Source organism: Gallinula chloropus (genome assembly GCF_964237585.1).
Source record: "Gallinula chloropus genome assembly, chromosome: 12".
Lineage (NCBI taxonomy): Eukaryota > Metazoa > Chordata > Aves > Gruiformes > Rallidae > Gallinula > Gallinula chloropus.
The window spans coordinates 475,987-495,409 of NC_140097.1; the positions used below are offsets into that span (position 1 = coordinate 475,987).

General features: G+C 55.6%; 1 protein-coding gene across 1 annotated transcript in view; it reads left to right on the forward strand.

Moving 5' to 3' along the window:
• Positions 1-19,423, forward strand: part of PLXND1 (plexin D1) — a gene marked incomplete at its 5' end in the record, with an annotated part of 76,903 nt that overhangs the window by 13,741 nt on the left and 43,739 nt on the right. The window contains 7 exons of the mRNA XM_084269538.1: positions 7,832-8,008; positions 10,285-10,416; positions 12,169-12,269; positions 12,884-13,013; positions 14,137-14,311; positions 15,743-15,851; positions 16,697-16,799. Coding sequence (XP_084125664.1) covers positions 7,832-8,008; positions 10,285-10,416; positions 12,169-12,269; positions 12,884-13,013; positions 14,137-14,311; positions 15,743-15,851; positions 16,697-16,799 — 927 coding nt within the window. The remainder of the gene's footprint in view (positions 1-7,831; positions 8,009-10,284; positions 10,417-12,168; positions 12,270-12,883; positions 13,014-14,136; positions 14,312-15,742; positions 15,852-16,696; positions 16,800-19,423) is intronic.

The following is a 19,423-nucleotide window of genomic DNA, read 5'->3' on the forward strand; positions in this document are numbered from 1 at the left end:
CCGGCTGAATAAATCAGGCGCCTTACTCCAAACATTTTGAGGGGGACACTTCAGTTTGGCTTTCAGAGCAGCACGAGTGTCCTTGGGACGGGACGCACTCAGCTGATCCGCTCCGCTCCTCGTCGCGGGGGAGCGGGTGGGCAGAGGAGCCGCGGTTCCAGCGGGGGTGAGTTTAAAGGACATCCAGACTCCCGCTGCTCAGGCGCATGCTATTTTGACTATGACAGCCCCTTTGGAGCCTGTTGTTCGTTAATCCCTCCGCCTGCCCGTTCCCGGGGGATTTGATTGTATAATCTGAAGTATTGTATTTAATGCAGGATGAAGGCTAACATAATAAGCTTGACCAGTCTTCCTGGCGGCATGAAGGATGTGCAATTTCAGTTAAGAGGCCGCTGGTTTGTTACACTCCTCTGCTTCGAGCGGCTCCCCGTGCAGTCGCACGTGCTGCTCCAGCTCCCGGTGGAGCAAAGCCAGGTCCCTGGCTTGCACAAAGCGAGGAGGGAGGACAGTGCCAGGGCTGCCCAGGACAGGGAAGGTGTTTTTGGGGAGGGCTGTGCAGAGTGGGCCCTGCCAGGCTCCTGTCAGCACTGCCCTCGGCTTGCCTTACCAGTAGCTCAGCCTTGGGGTCGGCACTACGGGGTTGGGGTGTGCAGAGTGATGGGCGCCCACGGGTCTGGCCAGTTGTTGCAGGAGGAGGGGGCTCAGGAGGACTCGCCCTGCCTGCACTGGGGCTGCTGCTGTAGCTCCTGGGGACCCTCAGAGCTGTTGCATCCTCCCTGACTCCCGCTGCCAACACCCTCTGCCCTTTCCGGCGCTGGAGGTGACATGGCAGAAGATGGGTGGCTGTGGGAAGCCTCTGTGTGTTCAGGCTGTTGTCAGGCTTTGGCATCACTGTCACAGACCGACTGGCTTTGCCTATGGGCCAGCTGCCCCCTTATCCTGTCCCAGTCTTTGGACTCACCTGCACCTTCCCTCCGAGAGGGGCTCTTGTGGGCAGAAGCTGTATGTGGGCCCTGCCTGGGGCTGCTGCTGCTGGAGCAGCAGCCAGGTCTCTTGCTTTGCTCTCTGAGATGAGACACGGTGCTGAGAGCATCCTTCCGGTGCCTCAACCCACCTCACCACTGGTGGTTTGCGGCCTGCAGCTGCGGCGGAGCGGAACGTGGCTGCTGCCGTGGTTTGGCCTGAACTGCCGCGAGGTCTGTGTCTGCAGGCTCAATGTTTCTTGTTTGCTTTCTGGGGGCTGGAGGGGCTCAGCCCAATGGGTCCACTCTGGTCCTGAATTCGGTGTCAGGCACAGGATCTGCTGAGCACCGCGGGCACCCAGGGCTGCCGGGCACCCTGTGCCTCCACTTGTGCAGGTTCCTGAGTAACTCTCACTTTACTTAGGTCAGTGTCCTCTGTGAAGCTGCTGAGAGTGAACGTTAGGAGCTGGTGGGAAAGAAAAGGGCTGGAGTTGAGCACAGGGAGAGAGGAGAATGAGTTTTATGAGATGGTGCAGGGGAAAAGCTTTCCTGTAAAATAAAAATGAAGATAAGGGGCTGAAAAATTGGCAGGCATCATGAACTCTGCAGGAGCTGAAGGAATGCTTTGGCATGGGGGTGACATTTGTCTGTGGCGTCAGGAGGAGCGGGTGCACGGACACCATCGTTTTGCTCTCTGTGAGGCTGCTGGGGCCCTTTGCTGGTGCCGCTGGCCATGGCGCAGCGGGTACGTGTTTGGGCAGGAGCAGTGCTTTGTGGGAACCTGGCCATGGCTCTTCATCAGCAATGACTCCTCCTCAGCGAGACATCTCCTCTCCCGCTGCGGGGCTGGAGGCAGCAGTTGTCCCAGCTGTCGCCCTTGCGGGGCTGCATGGGGATCGTTGGGCTTTCCGGGGTCACGAGCCAGCATGGCGCGTTGCAGGGGAGCTCCCAGGGCTGCCGCTGCTGAGCGGCTCCTGCACACGCTGCAGGGAGCCTCCGGGCAGGTCCTGAGGGCACTGATGGGCCCCGGCATCTGTTGGGCAGTGCCCATTTATCCCCAGGACTCGCCCCTGTGCCGTGCCCGGGTGCCAGCCGGCTGGGAGAGCTACTGGTGTTGTGGAGCTGAGGCCCATGGCCCCTGTGGGTGGGAGGCAGTCTGTCTTGCCACGGAGAGCAGGCGGGGGGGTTTGGACAGCCTGTTGCTGGTGGCTCGCCGGTGGCTTGCCGAGCACCGCAGGTCAGGGCTGGCACTGTGCAGACATGCAGAGAGCACGGCAAAGCCGTCACGTCCTCGCTCAGGAAACTTGTGCTCTGAAGTCAGGGTGAGACCTGGGCGCAAATCTCATTTTAGGCCTTTTCTTTGAGAGGAAGTCTGCTGTGCTGGGAGGTGCTGATTGCTTGGCATGGGTGATGCTGGAGGAAAATTGAGCAAGATTCCTTTTATCAACAGTGCTCAGCCACAGTGCCTCACTGGCCAGGAGCGCCCGTTGATCTTGATTTGCCTCTCATTGCCTGAAGAATCTGATGGGACATTAGAGGAGCTCTGTGGTAATGCCTGCCCTTGCAGCAGCACTACGGTTAGAGGCTGCTTGCGTCTCAAGTGCCTTAACAGTAGAGTCCTCTTCTGCAGATGACATTTTCCTCCAGGCATCCCAAGAAGCCTGTTTCTGACAGCTCTGGTTGTGACGCTGCCGCAGATAAACGCGTGATTGTGTGTACAAACTGCTGGGAGTATGGGGGGGCTCCGGGATGAATGGGCTTTGCCTGGGAGGGGTTTCGTGGCCAGTCTGGGCTCTGCCCGACACAGAGGAGGGCTTGTGCTTTCTGTTTTTGTGATGCAGCCAGGCCGGCTTGTCACCATCTCTCGCTTTGCCTGTTCTCCCATGGTGCCTGTGCAACATTTCCGTGGTGGCTTTTGGCCTCTCCCTACTGTTCAACTTTGAGTCTGTGCCCTGCTATTCTCCTTGTGCAGTGTCCGAATTATTTTGAATATTCTCTCTGCAATCAGAGGTTTCCCTGAGTCATACCTAAATGTTAATAAAAGCCTAATGGTTTATGTTAAGGAAGGCAAGAGATAAAACCAGAGCCCTTTTATCACGGACTTTAATGGCCTGAAAATGTCAGATGTGTGGGAGCAACTGCCAAATTTTGAGCCTATGAAGACGATGGCTAAGTCCCACAAATCAACAAGTTTGGAGCGGATTATCGGATGCTGGCTGTGTCATTTTCCCAGGACTCCAGGCATGCTAGAAGCCAAGGCTTTAATCCGCTCTGATACGATGCATGAAAGGGGCCGGACTCCCTCTGCACTTAGTGCTGCTCCCTGAAGCTTTCAGGCCCCAGTCAGAAACGCCTCGCTGAACACAAGAGCTGCAGGGCCTTTTTTCTGAACTGCAGCCTGCTTTTGGTTCAGAAATAAACTTCATCTTTGCTTAAGAACTATTTTTAAGGTCACAAACACCGGATGCAGAAATCAGTCCGTTTCATGGTTTTCCCTAGTGCTGCCTCACCACTCCTCTTCCTCCTTCTGTTTCCAGCAGACTTCCTTCCCGAAGGGACATCCTGCGTGCCTGCCTCTGGGGCGCAGCGCCCGGGGCTGGGGGGGTGCAATGGAAACTCTGGGACATCACTTTTTCTTCTTCTCCTTTTAGGCGTAAAGAACTGAACTTGCACCCTGAAAATAGCTGAGCACTCGAGCTGTGATGTGTCTGGAAGTCTTTTATCTCTGTCCTGCTTTGTTTTCGCAGTCGTGCTCAGGGGTTAATCTGGCTAGCCCTCCTCTTAGATGTGGCTCCTTGGTTTGGATTCATTTGCATCACTGTGAAATTTTGCAGAACCGCTGTGTGCTCCTGCTTGTGATGGCAGCAGCACCGCTGGGCCACTGCCTGCATGGGGCTGCCCCCAGCGTGGGGCTGTCTCCAGCGTGCACCCCAGGCAGCTCTTCCTTAGCACCGAAGTGGCAGAGCCAAATGTTTTGGGTGTAGAAGGATTCAAATCCAGTCTGCCTGAGTATTTCCATGAACTGCTGGGGATCCAGTAGCAGAAAAATAGCAGCAATATGGTAAATGTCCTCAGGGTTGTTCTAAAATGCAGACGGCAGAAAGAGATTGGTTTGGGGAGAAAGCTTCACGTTTCTGGTCTCCCCACTTCAAGGTAGGATGGTCTGGTTTAAGATGGAGCAAGATTTAACCCATTCCACATGGAGGGAGCCTCTTAGCACAGCCTTTAAGTGTGATTTCCCAAGCCTGGTGCCGGCAGAAGGATGTGAGTGACTTGGCTGTATCCTGTTTACTGTAAGGTGACAGCGTTAAGATGTCCCCTCAGCAGTGCTGTACAGACAGCAGCAGCGCAGCGTCTCACCCCACCCTGGGACCCGAGAGAGGGGAGCACCATCTGTCTCGTCCTGCCTGTGGGTCGGAAGAGCTGATGTCATTTGAAGAAAGGTGTTTCGGAGGAAGGATGTGTGCGGCCAAAATACAGCCTGGCTGTGTTAGAATAGTTACATCCTGTTTACTGTGGAAAACACTTTGCACCCATACTAGCTCTGAAGTGTGTGATTTATAAGCAGCCAGGCACAGATAAGGCGCTTCCCGTGATTTTGGCCACCTGTGAGAAGAAAGGGCTGTGTCCCTGGGGCTGGGAGCGGGGCTGCTGCACACAAACACCGGTACTGGCTGCTGCAGGGCCAGGTGCTGAGCGTCCCTCGGGCTCCCACGTCTGGGCTGCCTCCGTGCCTCAGTTTCCCAGCAGGAAGGAGCCTCGTGAGCTTCAGGTGTTGGTGAAGGGGGGCTAGAGGTAATCATCCCCCAGACAAATAAAGAAACCAGAGCGTGTTTCTAAAGGTCAGGCTGTGAGTGAATGGGACCGTTGACTCAGAAACACGATCGGCTGGCGTGTCCTTTGTGTGGCAGGGAAGGGCTGTGCTGCCTGGTGACAGGAGAACGTGCACACTAAAGAGCTGGGGCTGCGATGTTATTTTTTAATAGAGTGAAATGCTGTAAAACTGCAAAATGCATTTAGCAAAGTCATTTGCATCCACAACACTTGATCCTTTCGTCTGTGTCCCCTGTGAGCCGAGCTGCAGCGCTGAGCGTGTTGCCTCCTGCTTGGCGCTCGCTGCAGCAGAGGAAGTTTTTCACATCAATCTCTGTTACTTCACGGCTGATGCAGACGGCAGCGGCAGCAGACTTGGGGTCTGGTGTCTGCTGGGGCGCAGGCACCCCAGGTCAGGTTGGTTCAGTGGAGGGGCCCCGGTCCATCGTTGCAGGGCATGCTTGTGCTGGGCCGGCAGCTGAGGAGTGAGCCCAGGGGGTGCCTCTGGTGCGGTGTGGGGTCTCTGGGCAGGGGCTGGGGCTGCTCCACAGAACAGGGGAACCATCTGCTGTGTCTGTCGTGGGCGCAGGGTGCTGCAGGTCCAGCGGGACCCGGTGCTTGGGAAGCCAGTGCTGGTCAGCAGCTGCAGAGGGTCCAGAGCCGGCTGGCACCCACGGTTCACAGCTGGCCTGGCTGGGTTTTCTGCCATCTTCTCTCATGCAAAGAGGGGGAAGGAGCAGTGCCACACCTCGTGGTCCCCACACTGTCCATCCCTGCACAGACCAGCCCTGGCTGCTGCAGAGAGGTGACCATCCCTATGAGGTCTGGGGGAGGAATGCTTTCCTCCCACCTGCGAGGCGATGCTGTCCCTCGCTCCCAGGGACTCAGCCCGCTTACTGCACGTACACTTGGGGTTTTAGAAGTTCCTTCCCTGTTCTTGTTGAGGGTGCAGTGTGACATTGAGCCAAGACGTGACCATGGCCAGGGTGGTGGATGGGCAGGAGGTGGCCCCCAAGCCAGGGTCAGAGTGGAGGGGTGGTCCTGCCTGGGTCTCATGTTCCTGCTGCAACGCCTGAGGATTCTTCTAATCTTTTAAACTGTGTGGAGAGAGGGGAGGGCTGAGGATTTAAATCTGGTTCCATTAATGAAATAATAATGGTAATAAGGGAATTAAAATACATGCCTGGAGCACTGGGCCCAGGGAGGGGGGGCTATGCTGAACCAGCTGGTTGTCAACTTCTGCCTGGGGCAGCATGTGGTCCGGTCTCTTAACAGATACAGTCTCCAATCCTTGTGTTTGTTCTGCTGAAATTAGCACTCCTGACGATAATTTTGGAAGGAATATCCATGTTATGGCTGAGTTCAGTAAGGCGTAAAATATGCTTAGTTTTGGGGTGTGGGTTGCAGCCTGCCGGCGGTCTCTTGTCTGGAGCCTGGTGTGAGCGGTGTGCTGAAGGGCAGCCCGTGGATGTGGGCACGTCGGGCCCGCAGCTGCACGCCCAGGCCTGGGAAGGGTGACAGCGCAATTGCGGCTGCTCTTAAGAGGAGCCTGGAATTACATGGTGGATGATGCGGTAATGGCCCTTGAAACACGCTCATCACTGGAGCGGCCTCGCCTGCGCCCACAGCACTTCATAAAGCTGCTGCTGAGTGACAGCAGGTAAATCACCAGCAGCGAGGCTGTTGTGGCGTTCAGACCTCGTTCAATCTGTCCACATTGTCTGGGCAGAAATTAAAGCAGAGTCTTGGAGGGTTTGAGTTGAGAGCAACTGTCAGTCTTGGGTGCGTCTCAGTGGGGTACAAGGCATCAGCCCTGTTTTCAAACGCCGCTGTCATGCAGCAACTGTGCTAATTAATTTCGCACGGGACAGGACAGTCTGTTGTCTCGTTTGGGCCAAGTGCCTGCTGACAGGGGCGGCCCACAGGCGGGGGTCCTGGGCAGCTGTCCTCTGCCTTCGCCCCTTGGCACCCGATAGCGGATCGGCAGAGCCATGGTGCTGGCCCTGTGAGGCCTGTCGCCAGCCCCTGCCATTCCTCCTGCCTGGCATACGACTTCCCTATAGCACAGACAGTTCCTGCTCCCCCAGCGTTTCGAGGAACGGCTCGAAAGCAGAAGCCAGAGGCGAGTGATGACCATCTTGTGGTCTCGGACGCTGGGCGCAGCTGTCCTTGTGCACTGTTCTGCAGCCAGCCTGGACAGGGCTGGTGGCTCCGGCCTTTCTGGGCAGAGTTTTGCAGCTGCGTCCTGCAGCGTGGTGCCTTCTCCTGCTCGGCAGCTCCTCCGTCCCGTCCCAGTGGAGGACCAGTGGAAATTTTGCTGTTGATTGCGACAGCAGCAAGACCAGAGCCAAGATTTACAGTCCTGAGAGTCGCCAGCAAGCTTTCACCCCCGCCCACCCCTTGGCTCTGTTCTCAGTCACTTCCTCATTTACTTGCAGGGGAATATTTTGAGTTCTTCTATGGAGATAGGTGTTGCTTCACCTTTTGTTTGAAAGGAAGGAGCCAGAGACGGCTGCTGGGCTTGCAGCCACCCCAGCTGAGCACAGCTCCGTGTGCTCCCAAGCACTGACCTGTGGGAAGGAGCACCCATTGCGGGAAGGGGCACCCAGTGTGGGAAGTGGGGCCCACTGCAGGAAGGGGCACCCACCACAGCACTGGGGCGGTGCGCAGGGCCAGCCCTCTGCGGGCAGGTGGCCATGGAGCAGGGCTTGTCTTTGGTGGGCGCATCCCCCCTGGCAAGGGGCTGCCAGCACCATGCTGGAGAAGAGATTCTGACTGCTTCAGTGGGAGGGGGGTTAAGCAATGCCCTTGTCCTCTTTTACTGTCATCCCAGCACAGCCTGGCCTGGATTTGGCTCTGAGGGCAGGTCTGGCAAGCAGCAGGAAGGCTCTGTGACAGCACTTTGCTCCCATTTTGACTGGTTGGGTTTTCCCGTTCCGTGAGTCAGTGCTGAGGAGCTTCCCTGAGCTCAGCAGATTGTCCATGCTGAGCCTGGGGCAGTGATGGGGGGGAGCTGGTGTTGACTGCAGCCTGCTGACCTGCATGTCTCTCTGCAGCTGCAGCCGGAGCAGCTGGACTGCGGAGCAGCGCACCTCCAGCACCCGCTGGCCATCGTGAACCCCGTCACCGCGTCCCCGGTGTTCACCTACAGTGGCCTGACTGCGGTGGCCGTCGCCAGCGTCAATAACTACACCGTGGTGTTCCTGGGCACTGCCAGCGGAGGACTCCTGAAGGCAAGTGGAGCCTGCAGCGGGGGGGGCAGGTCTGGGGGACGGAGGGTACGGGGCTTCCCCTTCCAGCACCTCTGGTGTGCAGAGAGGACAGTGTCTGTTGTCCAGTTTGTCTGAGCACCTTCCTGGAGAAGGAATTGGATGCTGCCATAATCTCTGTGGTGATGTGTGCTGCCTGGTGACTGGCAGCTGTTAATTACTGCTCAGGGCTGCCATGCGAGCAGGACATTCTCGATGAACCCTGTGCTGGAATTGTTATTGTGGACCATTATTAACGGCTCTTCTAATAAATTCCCCCTCTAGCTGATGGCTTTTGAAGGCTGGCTGCAGAGAGGGGAATCACTGAGAGATGTCTCAGCACAGCTGAGTCCAAGGCAGGTGTGAATCCCGCATCTGATGGAGGATCTGTTTTAAATGATGTGCCAAAGGCAGTGTAGGGCAATGCGATACCCTGGCTCCAGAGCCAAGAAGTAGGGCCAAGGTTTCAGTAACTTTAGCACTTGAAGTTTGCCAAAGAAAGTTTTGATTCTAGCCAGCCACAACAGTTTGGTGTATTCTCAGCATTGAAAGTCCACAGGGGAGAGGGGGGAAAGGCCCTGGAGTGGGGTGACGGCTGGTACCTGCTTTGTCTCAGCCTGGGGTGAGCGGCACATAATATGCAGCGTTGGATCAAAATGCTTGGAGAGGAGAACACTGATCCCGTCTCTTCCCTTGTGTCCAAGTGCTCCTGGCAGAGACGTGGGAGCGCTCGCAAAGGAGCTCCCTGCTTTGATTCCTGCCCATGGGGGCTGGTAATTCCCGAGGAGGGGAGGGCGCTGGCAGCCCGCAGAGGCAGGGCTGGAGAGGCACATGCCACACACAGCGCAGCGCGTACTCACGCCGTGTTCACAGCTCTGCTCCCATTATCATCTCAGGGAAAGCAGCCTTATCTGCCGAGCCTCCATTAGGGAGAGGCTCCTGGCTACCCTTTGCTGGGGTAATTTGCTCAGATAGCTCTAATCTAATTCTGCAACACAGCTGCATAACCAGAAGCCCTTTTACCTTCGGGGCACCTTGTTGTTTGGCACAGGATACAAGACACTTTGCGTGAGTTATCATTCAGATTTGCTGCCTGAGAAAAGACAGCAAAAGGGCAGAAGCTGCTGGGCCAGCTCCTGCCAGCAGCAGTTAAAGCTGCCCGGGGTGTGTGTGGGGGCCGATGGTCACAGAGCTGAAGTGGGGGGTGTTGGCACCCGGTTCATGCACATCTTGGGTGATCCCAGGAAAATGGCTTAGCTTATGGGTAGCCAGGTTTTATAGTGGGAATGATGGCAGCTTCCATCTTTTTCTGCAGAGCAGTTTGTGGTGCCTGCATGCAGTTCTTAGCAAGGGAAGCCCTCTGGTTTGAGCTTCTCCTTTCTTACTAGGACATGTTGGTGCTGCACTGGTGTAAGAATTAATTAATCCTATGTTAATTAATTAATCCAGACTTTGGAGAGCAGAGGCATGCTTGGCCCTTACAATTATTGCCTTGCCCTGCTAGTAAGGCGGTAGGAATTTTCCTCGCTCCCTTTCTGTTCAAAGCTGAAAAGCGACTGTCACGCGAAATTGTGTAGCCCTATTGTTATTTCCTCTCAGCAATGCCACATTTAATTTGCTGAGTTTTCAAGTCAAATGCCAAGACATTCTGGGATCTGAAGGGCAGGCTGATGCTTTGCAGCCGCCTCCATCGCTGCCAGCACGTTGGCTGTGATTTGTGTGGCCAGGTAGCGTTGGGCTGTCCTGTGGCAGGGAGCTTGCAGGGATAACAGCTGCTTTGGGGCAGGAAGGGGAACACTTGCTTTTCAGGCACACAGGCAGCAGGGAATGCCATGCTGTACAGCCCTGTTGCTGATTTCTGCTGCTTTTCATTAAGCTTTAGGCACGTTCTTTGCTCATACATGTGTGCTGAGGCCGGTGCCGCTTGGGTTGGGCAGAGCAGGGCTGACACTGCTGTGCCTTGCTGGGAGCAGTCATGCAGTGACACGGCCTTGGATTAGGAGCTTTTTGGGTGGCCCCTCAAGCAGAAGGACCGTGGGCTGTCCGGGTTGCTCCTCACCGAGCAGGGCTCCTGGCCTGACCGGCTTCCCTGGTGCTGGCCTTTCAGTGAAGCCCTGCAGAGTGTGTAGAGGTCTGCAGGCCATGAAAACATGCGGCACCGTTAGATACCACTCTGGTTCTTATTTACAGCCAAGGAAAAAGAATCTTCTCCCCATAGTGTTTGAAAAGTGGTCTCAGTGAGTGGCTTATTCCCGCTACAGATTAATCTGGACAGTGCCATGAAGGTTATTAGCAGGAGATCCATTTCGGTGGCTTACGGAGAGCCTGTGCACCCTGTGATGCAGTTCGACCCTTCTGATTCCACCTACCTCTACCTGATGACCTCCTATCAGGTGAGACCACGCGTTGGGTTCAGCGCTCAGCACTGTGCTGGGAGATGGGAGGGACAGTAACCTTGGCTCTGATGATCACTGGCAGGGCCCAGATGTGCCGAGCTCTGGCTGGGGCGTGGGAGGGTTTCTGGGGGTGTACCTGTGCCTGTCTGTTCTCCTGTGCAGCGTGGGGGTCAGGCTGAGCCGACTGGCTTGCCAGCTTTCTCCTCTTTGTGGTGCCAAGGTAAAAAGAGGAGTGAAAGATGTGGAAAGCAGCCCCAGGGATTAGGGGAGCACAGAAATACATGGAGGGTGTTGCTCCCGCATAGAAACACGAAAGTAACAGTACCCCATCTTTAAGAGGGCTTTGGGGACCCCCTGCAGACAAAAAGTCTGCCTGACAGGAATGGTCCTTGGGGAAGGTGTCTGCTCAGCCTGGCGGGCGAGGGGCTGGATGGGAGGGGAGGGGGGTCTCTGCGGAGACTGGGAGCGCTGCAGCAGGTAGGAACAGACGGTCTCGTCTCCGTCAAGTGAGCAGAGGAGGAAGATGAGGGCTGAGAGCTCCAGGCGCTGGTGGTTTGTCCTGAATTACATTTTAATCTGTCAAAACAGATGCACAACCACAAATGTTGCATGTTGCATTTATATTTTCCAAGCCCTAATTCCCTGCAGATTGGTCATTATCATTTCACAGAGCCCTCCTGGGATGCTTCTTCAGCCGATGTTTCAGACTGTCTCATCTCAGTTCCCAGGCTGGGCTCTGCACCTTGTTTGGGCTTGATCAAACACCCACTGCAGCACTTGTGATGCTCCGCTCTCTGTGTTTCTCTTCCAGTAAACCAGATGAGTTATCTTTGGTGGAATTAACATCCTGGGAGGCTCCCTAGGAGCTCAGTGAGGTTGGGGAAGGGGGGTGCTGAGCATCATCAGGCTGGGTGGCAGCACAGTGTGGCAGGTAAAGCAGGGCTCGGGCCAAGGAGCCCGTGGTCTGAGATGTGCTTGCTGGTGGAAGCTCAGGGTGTTGTCTGTCCCCACTCTACGAAATAACTTGGTTTTGCTCCCCAGATGTGTAGAAAGTGAGGGAGGAAAAAGCAGAAGCAAGCACATGCTTTTCCTCCCACTGCTCCTGCCGAGCAGGTCCCCAGAGGTACTCTGCTTTCTTTACAAATTAAGGTTTCCAGAGTGGTTTTGCTTTCTGGTCATTTTCTAAATCACCAGATCGCGTTCAGCGCTGTGTAGAAAGGCGCTTTCTGCAGGGCTGAGTGAGAGCTTTTCACAGGGAGGGACGGGCTGTGAAACCATTTCCATCTGACGCGTCGGGAAGGTGTGATGTCACTCTCCGCAGCCTGACCATCACCATCTATTGCCAGGGTGCTGGCTGGAAAGGAGCAGCTCAGCTCAGCGCTGCAGTGCACCCTGTGGGGTGACTGTCAGAGGCAGCAAGCCCTGTCCTTTGGGTGTCCTTACGGGCCCTGGGGCGTCTGGCCCCCCAGCTGGGACGGGCTCTGCGGGAGGCACCGGCAGCTGCCCGTGCCAGCCCCTATGACATGGTGGCACCCAGAGCACGCACCTTGGGGTGGTGTGTGGGCAGAGGATGGTAGTGATGGGCTCTGCTCCTTGTCACCTGTTCTGTAAGGCTTGGCCCAGACCAGGGGTGAAGCAGCCCAAGGCACCAGTGTGGCTGTGTGTGGCCTTACCGGTGTGTCCCGGTCAGGTCGGATGTGCCTGTGGTGTTGTGGAGCATTTGGAAGCAGTTGTGCTGTTGTCGTGCAGATGACACGGGTGAAGGTGGCTGCCTGTGACCAGTACTCGACGTGTGTGGAGTGCCTGGCTGCTGCCGACGCGTACTGCGGCTGGTGCACCATGGAGACCAGGTAGGGCTGGCTGTGTGCCGCTGCGCATGGGCCCTCGAGCCCCGGGCAGGAATTTCTGGTGCCTTTTACACTTCCACACCATTATGCTGCCATTAGTCTTTGTACATTCCCTAAAAAATACGTTCCTTTAAAAAGAACTGCCTCTTGTCTGAAGGGGTTGGGATGTTCTTCAGAGCCAGGGCTCAGCTGCAGCTGCATTGCTGTTACGCTGCAGTCAGCTGCAAGTGCAGAGGATACCTTGCAGGCATCAGCCGCAGCACTGAGAGCCAACACCCTGTTACAGAGCCTCTTTTGCCTTGCAAAATTAGGCTCAGCACTTACAAAGTCAAGAAGTCAGACAGAACGTCACCTTCTCTGCTTTGGCTCTGGGTTCAGCCCGGCCCACCCTCGCTGACCCCGAATCCCAGTGCTCTGTTGATGTTGGTGGGAGCGCCGCTCTTATCATGGCAACCAGATGCTTCAAATACATTAGCAAAGCTTTGGGCTCAGCTGTGTGGATGGAGGAGAAAGATGCAGGCACTGGATTTTCCATGGATCTTGCCTGCAGGGAGACAAGGGTTTTATAACCTGTTTTAGAAATAACCAACCACAAACTGTTCCCCTGTTCGTTGCAGGTGTTCTCTGCAGCACGAGTGCATGAACTTCACAGGGGCCAACTTCTGGGCAAGTGCAAGCGAAGGAGTGCAGCAGTGCCCCTCCATGACCATCCTGGAGCCCGAGATTAATATCGACAAAGAGAACCCGGTGCGTTTGATGGGCACAGCAAATTAACCATGCTCAGTGTTACCCTCTCTCGGGGCTGATAAATATCCACACTACGGCAGTGCTGCCCCGTGGCCCCATGGGCTGAGGGGATCTGAGCTTTGTTGGATGCTGCCAGGTCTGGCCAAGGTTCCCAAGGGTGCCCAGGGGGATGTGCGGTGCCTCGGTGCCCAAGCAGCAGCGGGATGGCAGCTCCAAGCCCAGGGGGAGCAGGGCCCAGGGGGAGCAGGGCTCATGAGGAGCAGGGCTTGTAACGCTGAGCACACTGGAGAGATCTGCAAAATCTGGGGATACGGGTGACCAGCTGCAGGAAGCTCAATTACCTCATCCTCTCATTTTGGATTGTTGCTATTTTAAACAATACTTTAATGGTATTTTAAATGCTTTCATCAAAACATTTTTCCTTTAAAGACAGACCCTCCCCCAGTGGCAGACATCTCTCTGTGCCAAAGTTCTCGACCCGCCCCAACATGGGGAAACCGCTCGTGAAGGGGCAGGGGCTGGAGTGCAGCCCAGACCAGCGCTGGAGAGGGATCCTGCGGGGCCCTCGCACCACTCTGGGTCCTCTTCTGCTGCGCAGGGGTGGTGGGCCGGGGTCCCAGGGGGTCACCCAGCTCAGAAGCATCCCCTTTCTGCAGAACTTGCCATCCCTTCCCCTCAGAGGCTGACTGCAGAACGAAACCCCTGCAGCAAGCTCACTTGGCCCTTGTGCACTGGGGGATTGTGGCTGGTCCCCAGCAGCCCTCCAGCACCAGTTCAACACCTGTCACTGGTGTGGACTGGTGCAAGCTGGGAGGATCAGCCTGGACCACGGGTGGAGGACAGCCTGGGCGGCTGGGGGGCTTTGCCCTTCTCTCCTGCTCCCCCCGAGCGGTCTCCAGGGAAGCCCTGCGCTGGGTTTCGTGCCGGCTGGTGCCACCCCAGTCCGTGGTGACAGAGCTCCTGCAGCGAGGTTTGATGACTTTTGGAGTTCACAGTGCATAAAGTGGAAGATAAGGACTCAGTTTGGAGTCATCAGCCTAGGAAAAGCTTGTAAAACCTTGACAAATTCCAAATATCATTTTCTGTGGCAATCACATTATTTGTTGTTGCTGTCCAAATACAGGCCCTGATCATACAAATCAACGGGACCATCCCGAACCTGAATGGAACAAATATTTCGTGTGACTATGGAAACGACATCCACACAGTAGCCAGAGTTGCTGGGGACTATGTAAACCAGTTTATTTACTGCAGTTTACTTCCACGTGAGAAATACCCAGCGTTTCCAGACGACCAAGGTATGCAGAGGAAAACAAGCTCACAGTGTTCTAACTGCATTTGTGGATGTCATTTTTCAGAGGCTTTTTTCCTGTTTCCTGTGATACATACAGATAATGCACCCAGGGAAAAGAGGCTTGAGCTGCTTCTGTTTCATAGGGCATATGACTTTAAAGTGTGGGAGTTCCACCATCTTAAAATGAATTGACAGTATTTCAAATTCTATCAATTTTTGGTTTAAACATCAGATTTTAAAAGCCAGTTCATGTACTGATTTTATTAAGATTTATCTGGTTTGAGCTTCTGGTTTGGATTTAATAAGTGCTAAAACAAAAATGGCTTAGCCCCGGGGAAATGATGTTGCTGCTGATACAGCTATTTTCAGTTACTTTTGTTTAATTCCCCACCTAAAGTGACCTAAAGGCCACTCAGAAACTCTCCATCCCGTTCATGCGATTAAAACCCGGAGTGAGGACTTCTCACATCCCTCTGGTTTTTGATGGCACCGAACAGGCTGCCCACCCTGAGGCTGGGGGAGCGCGTTCCGGAGGTGACGAGCTCCTGCAGACCTGGCTGAAGCCAGCTGCCCGTATCTGATAGCAACGCTGAGCGATGGAGACCGCCTTGATGTGCAGCTCCTTCTGAGAAGCTGGGTGCTTCGTTCCAGACTTGAGTGCTTGTTAAATCTTCATCTTTCAAGCCTGGAGTGAATGCTCTATTGAAGATGGCTAACTTCACTAGGAGAAGAATTAGCCAGTCCTTTTGAAAATCCCACTTCTCATAGCAAGTTTATAAAGCTGCATTGTTTTTCTCCCTGGCTATGCAAAGAATGGGAGATCATTAACTGTTCTGTATTGTTGGTTTCGGCAATGTCCAAATGAATTTCTGGAATCCAATGTGCTGATTTATTTCACATATTCTGAAAGAGGCATTGTCCCTTTTCCCTGGTGCTTATATGGCAAAATAGCAAAGAAAAAAAAAAATTAAGCAATTTTGGGGGAGGGGGAGTTAGTATAGTGTGTTGAGTCGCCAGAAAAGGGATTTCCAGTCTTCTCTGTGGGTTTGTTGTCATGGGGAAAGCGAGCGGGGTTTTAAAACATGATAACTAACATGTTTTAATTACCACTTTTTTTAAAAAATATCATTTAACACCAACTGTAAGCAAAGACAATAATTAACTCTGCTAATTAACACTTGCACAACACGCTGGAGTTTTCTGCTGAAAGTTGCAATGTTCTTTCTGGCGAGGGTGATGTAGAGAGCTGATTTAAGAGGGAAGAGCTGAAAGTCAGAGGGCAAAAGATGAATGGTCCAAGCTCTGAAATGCAGCTCAGAGGAAGCCCTAGAAAAAACAAATCAGATTTAGCCCTTGTTTTCCCAAGGGTCTCTTGTCTCCTAAGCGTGAGCGAGAGGCTCTTGCAACCCAATATTCTTTGGCTTGGCTCTCTCAGACCACGTGGTCGTCGAAACTGCTCTCCGGGTCAACAGCAAAAACATCATCTGGGCCAATTTCACCATCTACGACTGCAAGAGGACGGGGAACATCTACCCCAAGAGAGCGTGAGTGATCCCGCTGTGCAGGGCTGGGCCGCGCGGGCTGTGGGTGCGATGGGGGTGGATGGAGCCGTTTGAGAGTCCCCCCGTGTGGGGTTAATTGGGGAGCGCAGCCCCCTGCCAGTGCCAGGGTTGGGGCCTGGGCAGCGCTTGGCAGGGGCGCGGTGGCTGCGCTGCCAGGGATTCTCGGAGGAGGGTCCTCGCGGCGCCTCGAGCCATCTGGACGTGCTGGGGGTTTAAATATGAGTCATATTTTTATGTGAAGCTCGTTCTGTTAACCCTTTGGCAGCAGAGCTGAGGAGCTTAGCAATCCCTGGGGAGCGCTGATGGGGGGAGGGACACAACCCCTTGTTGTAGCTCTGGGCTGGAGCAGCCGGGTACCCCCATCGGCAGGGTGGGTTGGAGGGCAGGGGTCTGTGCCACCCACCTTTTGGGAACACCACCACAGGGATCCCTGGTTCCTGCCCACCAGCAGCCCCACGCCCTGTGCAAGCCACGAGGGAAAGCCTTCGTTGGGCACAGGCACACCTGGCTCCTGGGGAGACAGATGGCAGGAAGAGTGTTTTGGGAGAAAAGAGTGGTTTTTGCTAAGATGGGGAGGGCAGCTCCTCCTCCACCATGGCCTGGGTACAGGAGGTGGCACCAAAGGTGTCCTGGAGCAGCATCAGGGATGGTGAGTTCTGCCCGCATCCCCCATCAGCTCCCTGGGATGTGGGGGGAGGAAAACCCAGCACCTGCCACAGGCTTTTCTGGGCACTGTTAAAGACTGAGCAGATGTGTGAAGATGGATGGCATGGCTGAGCCATGGCAGCCCGGCGTCTGCTTTCCTCACCGCACCGTTGCCATTGCAGGTGCACCAGCTGCCTCTCGACCAGGTGGCAGTGCCACTGGTGCCCCTCCACCTACACCTGTGTCTCCAACCACTCTCAGTGTGCCGATGCGCTGCAGATGAAGGTAAGGCCCGTCAGACTTTGCTGCTTCAGAAGATTGTTGCTGTGCTTCCCTCTCCAGGGAGGGAGGCAGATGCTCCAGGTTTGGCAGCGCTGCCCTGGCAGGGGAGGGGGGAAAGCTTGGAGTACGGTGCTGCTGGGTGCTGCTGATGTGCTGCCTGACCTTGGGGAGCCCGTGCAGTTGGAAATGCCATGCCATGCCCTGGCGCCGGTGTGTGTGAGGAGACTGGCAGCCCAGCAGAAGCATTCATCTCCCCCAGCACTCTCAGCAGGCTCCGTCCCTTGGCTCTCCATCACCTCTCCCAGCTGGAGCAGTGCCACTGCATACCTGCATCCTGGGATGCCTGGGCTGGAGTCGTACAGTAACCCAGCAGTATTGTACGATTCGCTCAGCTCTGACTATGCTGCTGCGGTGTGCTGGTAATTTGCTGGAGCACCGCTGGTGGTGCTTCTCTAAAGGAGAAAATCACCCTTTCCAAATTAGAGCTTCTAATAACCCAGAGGCTCAGTGTGTTCCTGCTTCTGAAATTTAAATTGAAGTTAATTTAAATAAAATTGGCTTTTTAGCAATCAATCTGCCGTAGATCCAAGCCAAGCTTTTACACTGTAAATTAAATATCCCTTTGGCACCGGTGCTTTGCTCTCATCTCAGCTGTTCCAGCGGTTCCCTGTGCTTGTCACTGCTGGGAGGAGTTTGGTCCTATGTAGGACATCCCACCCTCATCCCCAGACTCCCCTCCAGCATGGAGGAGGTGGGCAGCCACAAATACAGGGGACAGGGAAGCAACAGGGACACTGTGTTGCAGCTCTTCATGTTGGGTCTGGGGAGACATTTCCCATCCCTTCTGGGTGGCAGTGGGGTGATGGCTGTGGGCAGCACTGGTCCGGCCTCTGGCTTATGAAGTGTTTCTGGATGCGTTGTGCTTCCTGGTGAGCATCTGGTGGTTTGGGGAAGAACCCTCTGCCTTGTCAGGTCCCCAGGTTTTAGAAAGCATCTGGTGTTTCCTTGTGCTGCTTGGGTGGGAGTGGGGCACTTGAAAACCATCGCTGGTGGCTGCTCCTGGTGTGGGACTCACAGGCCGAGCTGTGAGTGGGGTGTCTGCCCCGTGCCAGGGGTCTGGCCAGAGCTCCTGGCACAGGAGGCCGTGTGCTGTGCTGGTACCTGGGTGCCAGCGCTGCTACTTGGTCAGGGGCTCTGGGGAGCCGGTGCCAGCAGTGGCACTGAGTGAGGGGAGGGCTGTGGGGTGCATGGGGACCCCCATGGATCGGACCCCAGCAGTCACGGGCAGCGCATGGTGTGTTTGTGGTTAAAGATGGAGGAAGAGCTTTGGCTGTGAGTGGACTTCTCCAGCATTGCTGGATTGACTTTTCCCTTGACCAGGCACCACAGATGAGCCTGCAGCTCATCTGCAAACGCAGCAGTTCCCTGAGATAGTTGGTGTGCTTTGACTGAAGTGCAGCTTCTGTTGGAGAAACGGAGGCCAAGCAGCAATGCGTCGGAGCAGGGAGCCACGAGCTTTCCTGGCTCAGCCCAGGTGTCCCTACAGACCGTGTCTGGGGAGATGCTGGGGCAGATTATAAACTGTCCCCGCTCCCCTGTGCAGGGGTGCGAGCAGTAAAGCCGATGGTGTGGGGTCAAACCCTCCCGCAGTGCCCGTGCTGCGGGTGGGAGGGCACGGGGCTGCTCGTATGGAGTCTTGGGGACCAGGCCCGAACAACCCCCTGTAAAGCCAAACCCGAGGCCATGGCTGTCGGCCGGTGATGCCTGCTGCAGCACTGTGTGCCAACCATGGGGGCTGGGGGTCTCCGTGGCGTGAGGCTGGAGGGTGTCCCAGGACACAGAGCCAGTGGGGAGCAGGCTGAGGGTGAGGTGGCATCAATGCTGTCCTGTGGATGGGAGATCTGAGCTGGGGGCTCAAGGGACCACGGCTGCCCAGTCCTTCTGAGCTGGCAGGGCATCCCTGCCCTGTCCAAGCTTGCTGTGCCCCTGTGCGTGTGCCAGCATCCCTGGCTCATCCAGCCATGCACTGGAGGAACTGGCCCTGCTGAAATCAAACCCAGCAGAGATGTTGGGTGCCAATGCCAGTGCAGGGGGGGCTCGCAGGTAGTAGGATGGCTGGGCCTTGGCAGCCTAGGCTTGGATCAGCCTCCCTGGCCATGGGGACTGCATGGGACAGCATGACACGGGGTGCTCACACCTTGTCATGGGCAACAGCTGCTCTTCTGCACAGAGGGAGGAAATGAGGACGTTGAGGAGCCTCACCTCCGTGCTGCGCCCAGTCTTCCCAGTGTGTTCCCATTGCCTCAAGCAAATGAAGAGAGCCAGGGTGGCCCTCTGGCAGGGGTAACGGTGCTTGTCCTTCCTTAAGGATAACCCTGCCGTCCTCATCCTCGAGGACCTGCCTCTGATCTCCTCCTTCCAGAGGCAGGGTTTGGTTGGATGCTGCAGGTGGTTAGAGCTTATTACTGTTTTCTCTGTGCCTTGCTTAGCTCCAGCAGGAAAGGTGCTCTGTAGCCCTGGAAACACGGTGCTGATCCTACAGTCAGAGCTTCCAGCAAACAGCCTGTGGCTGGCCTGGCTGCACCTCAGGACAGGCCCACCGGGAAGCCGGCATCGGGCTGGCGTCA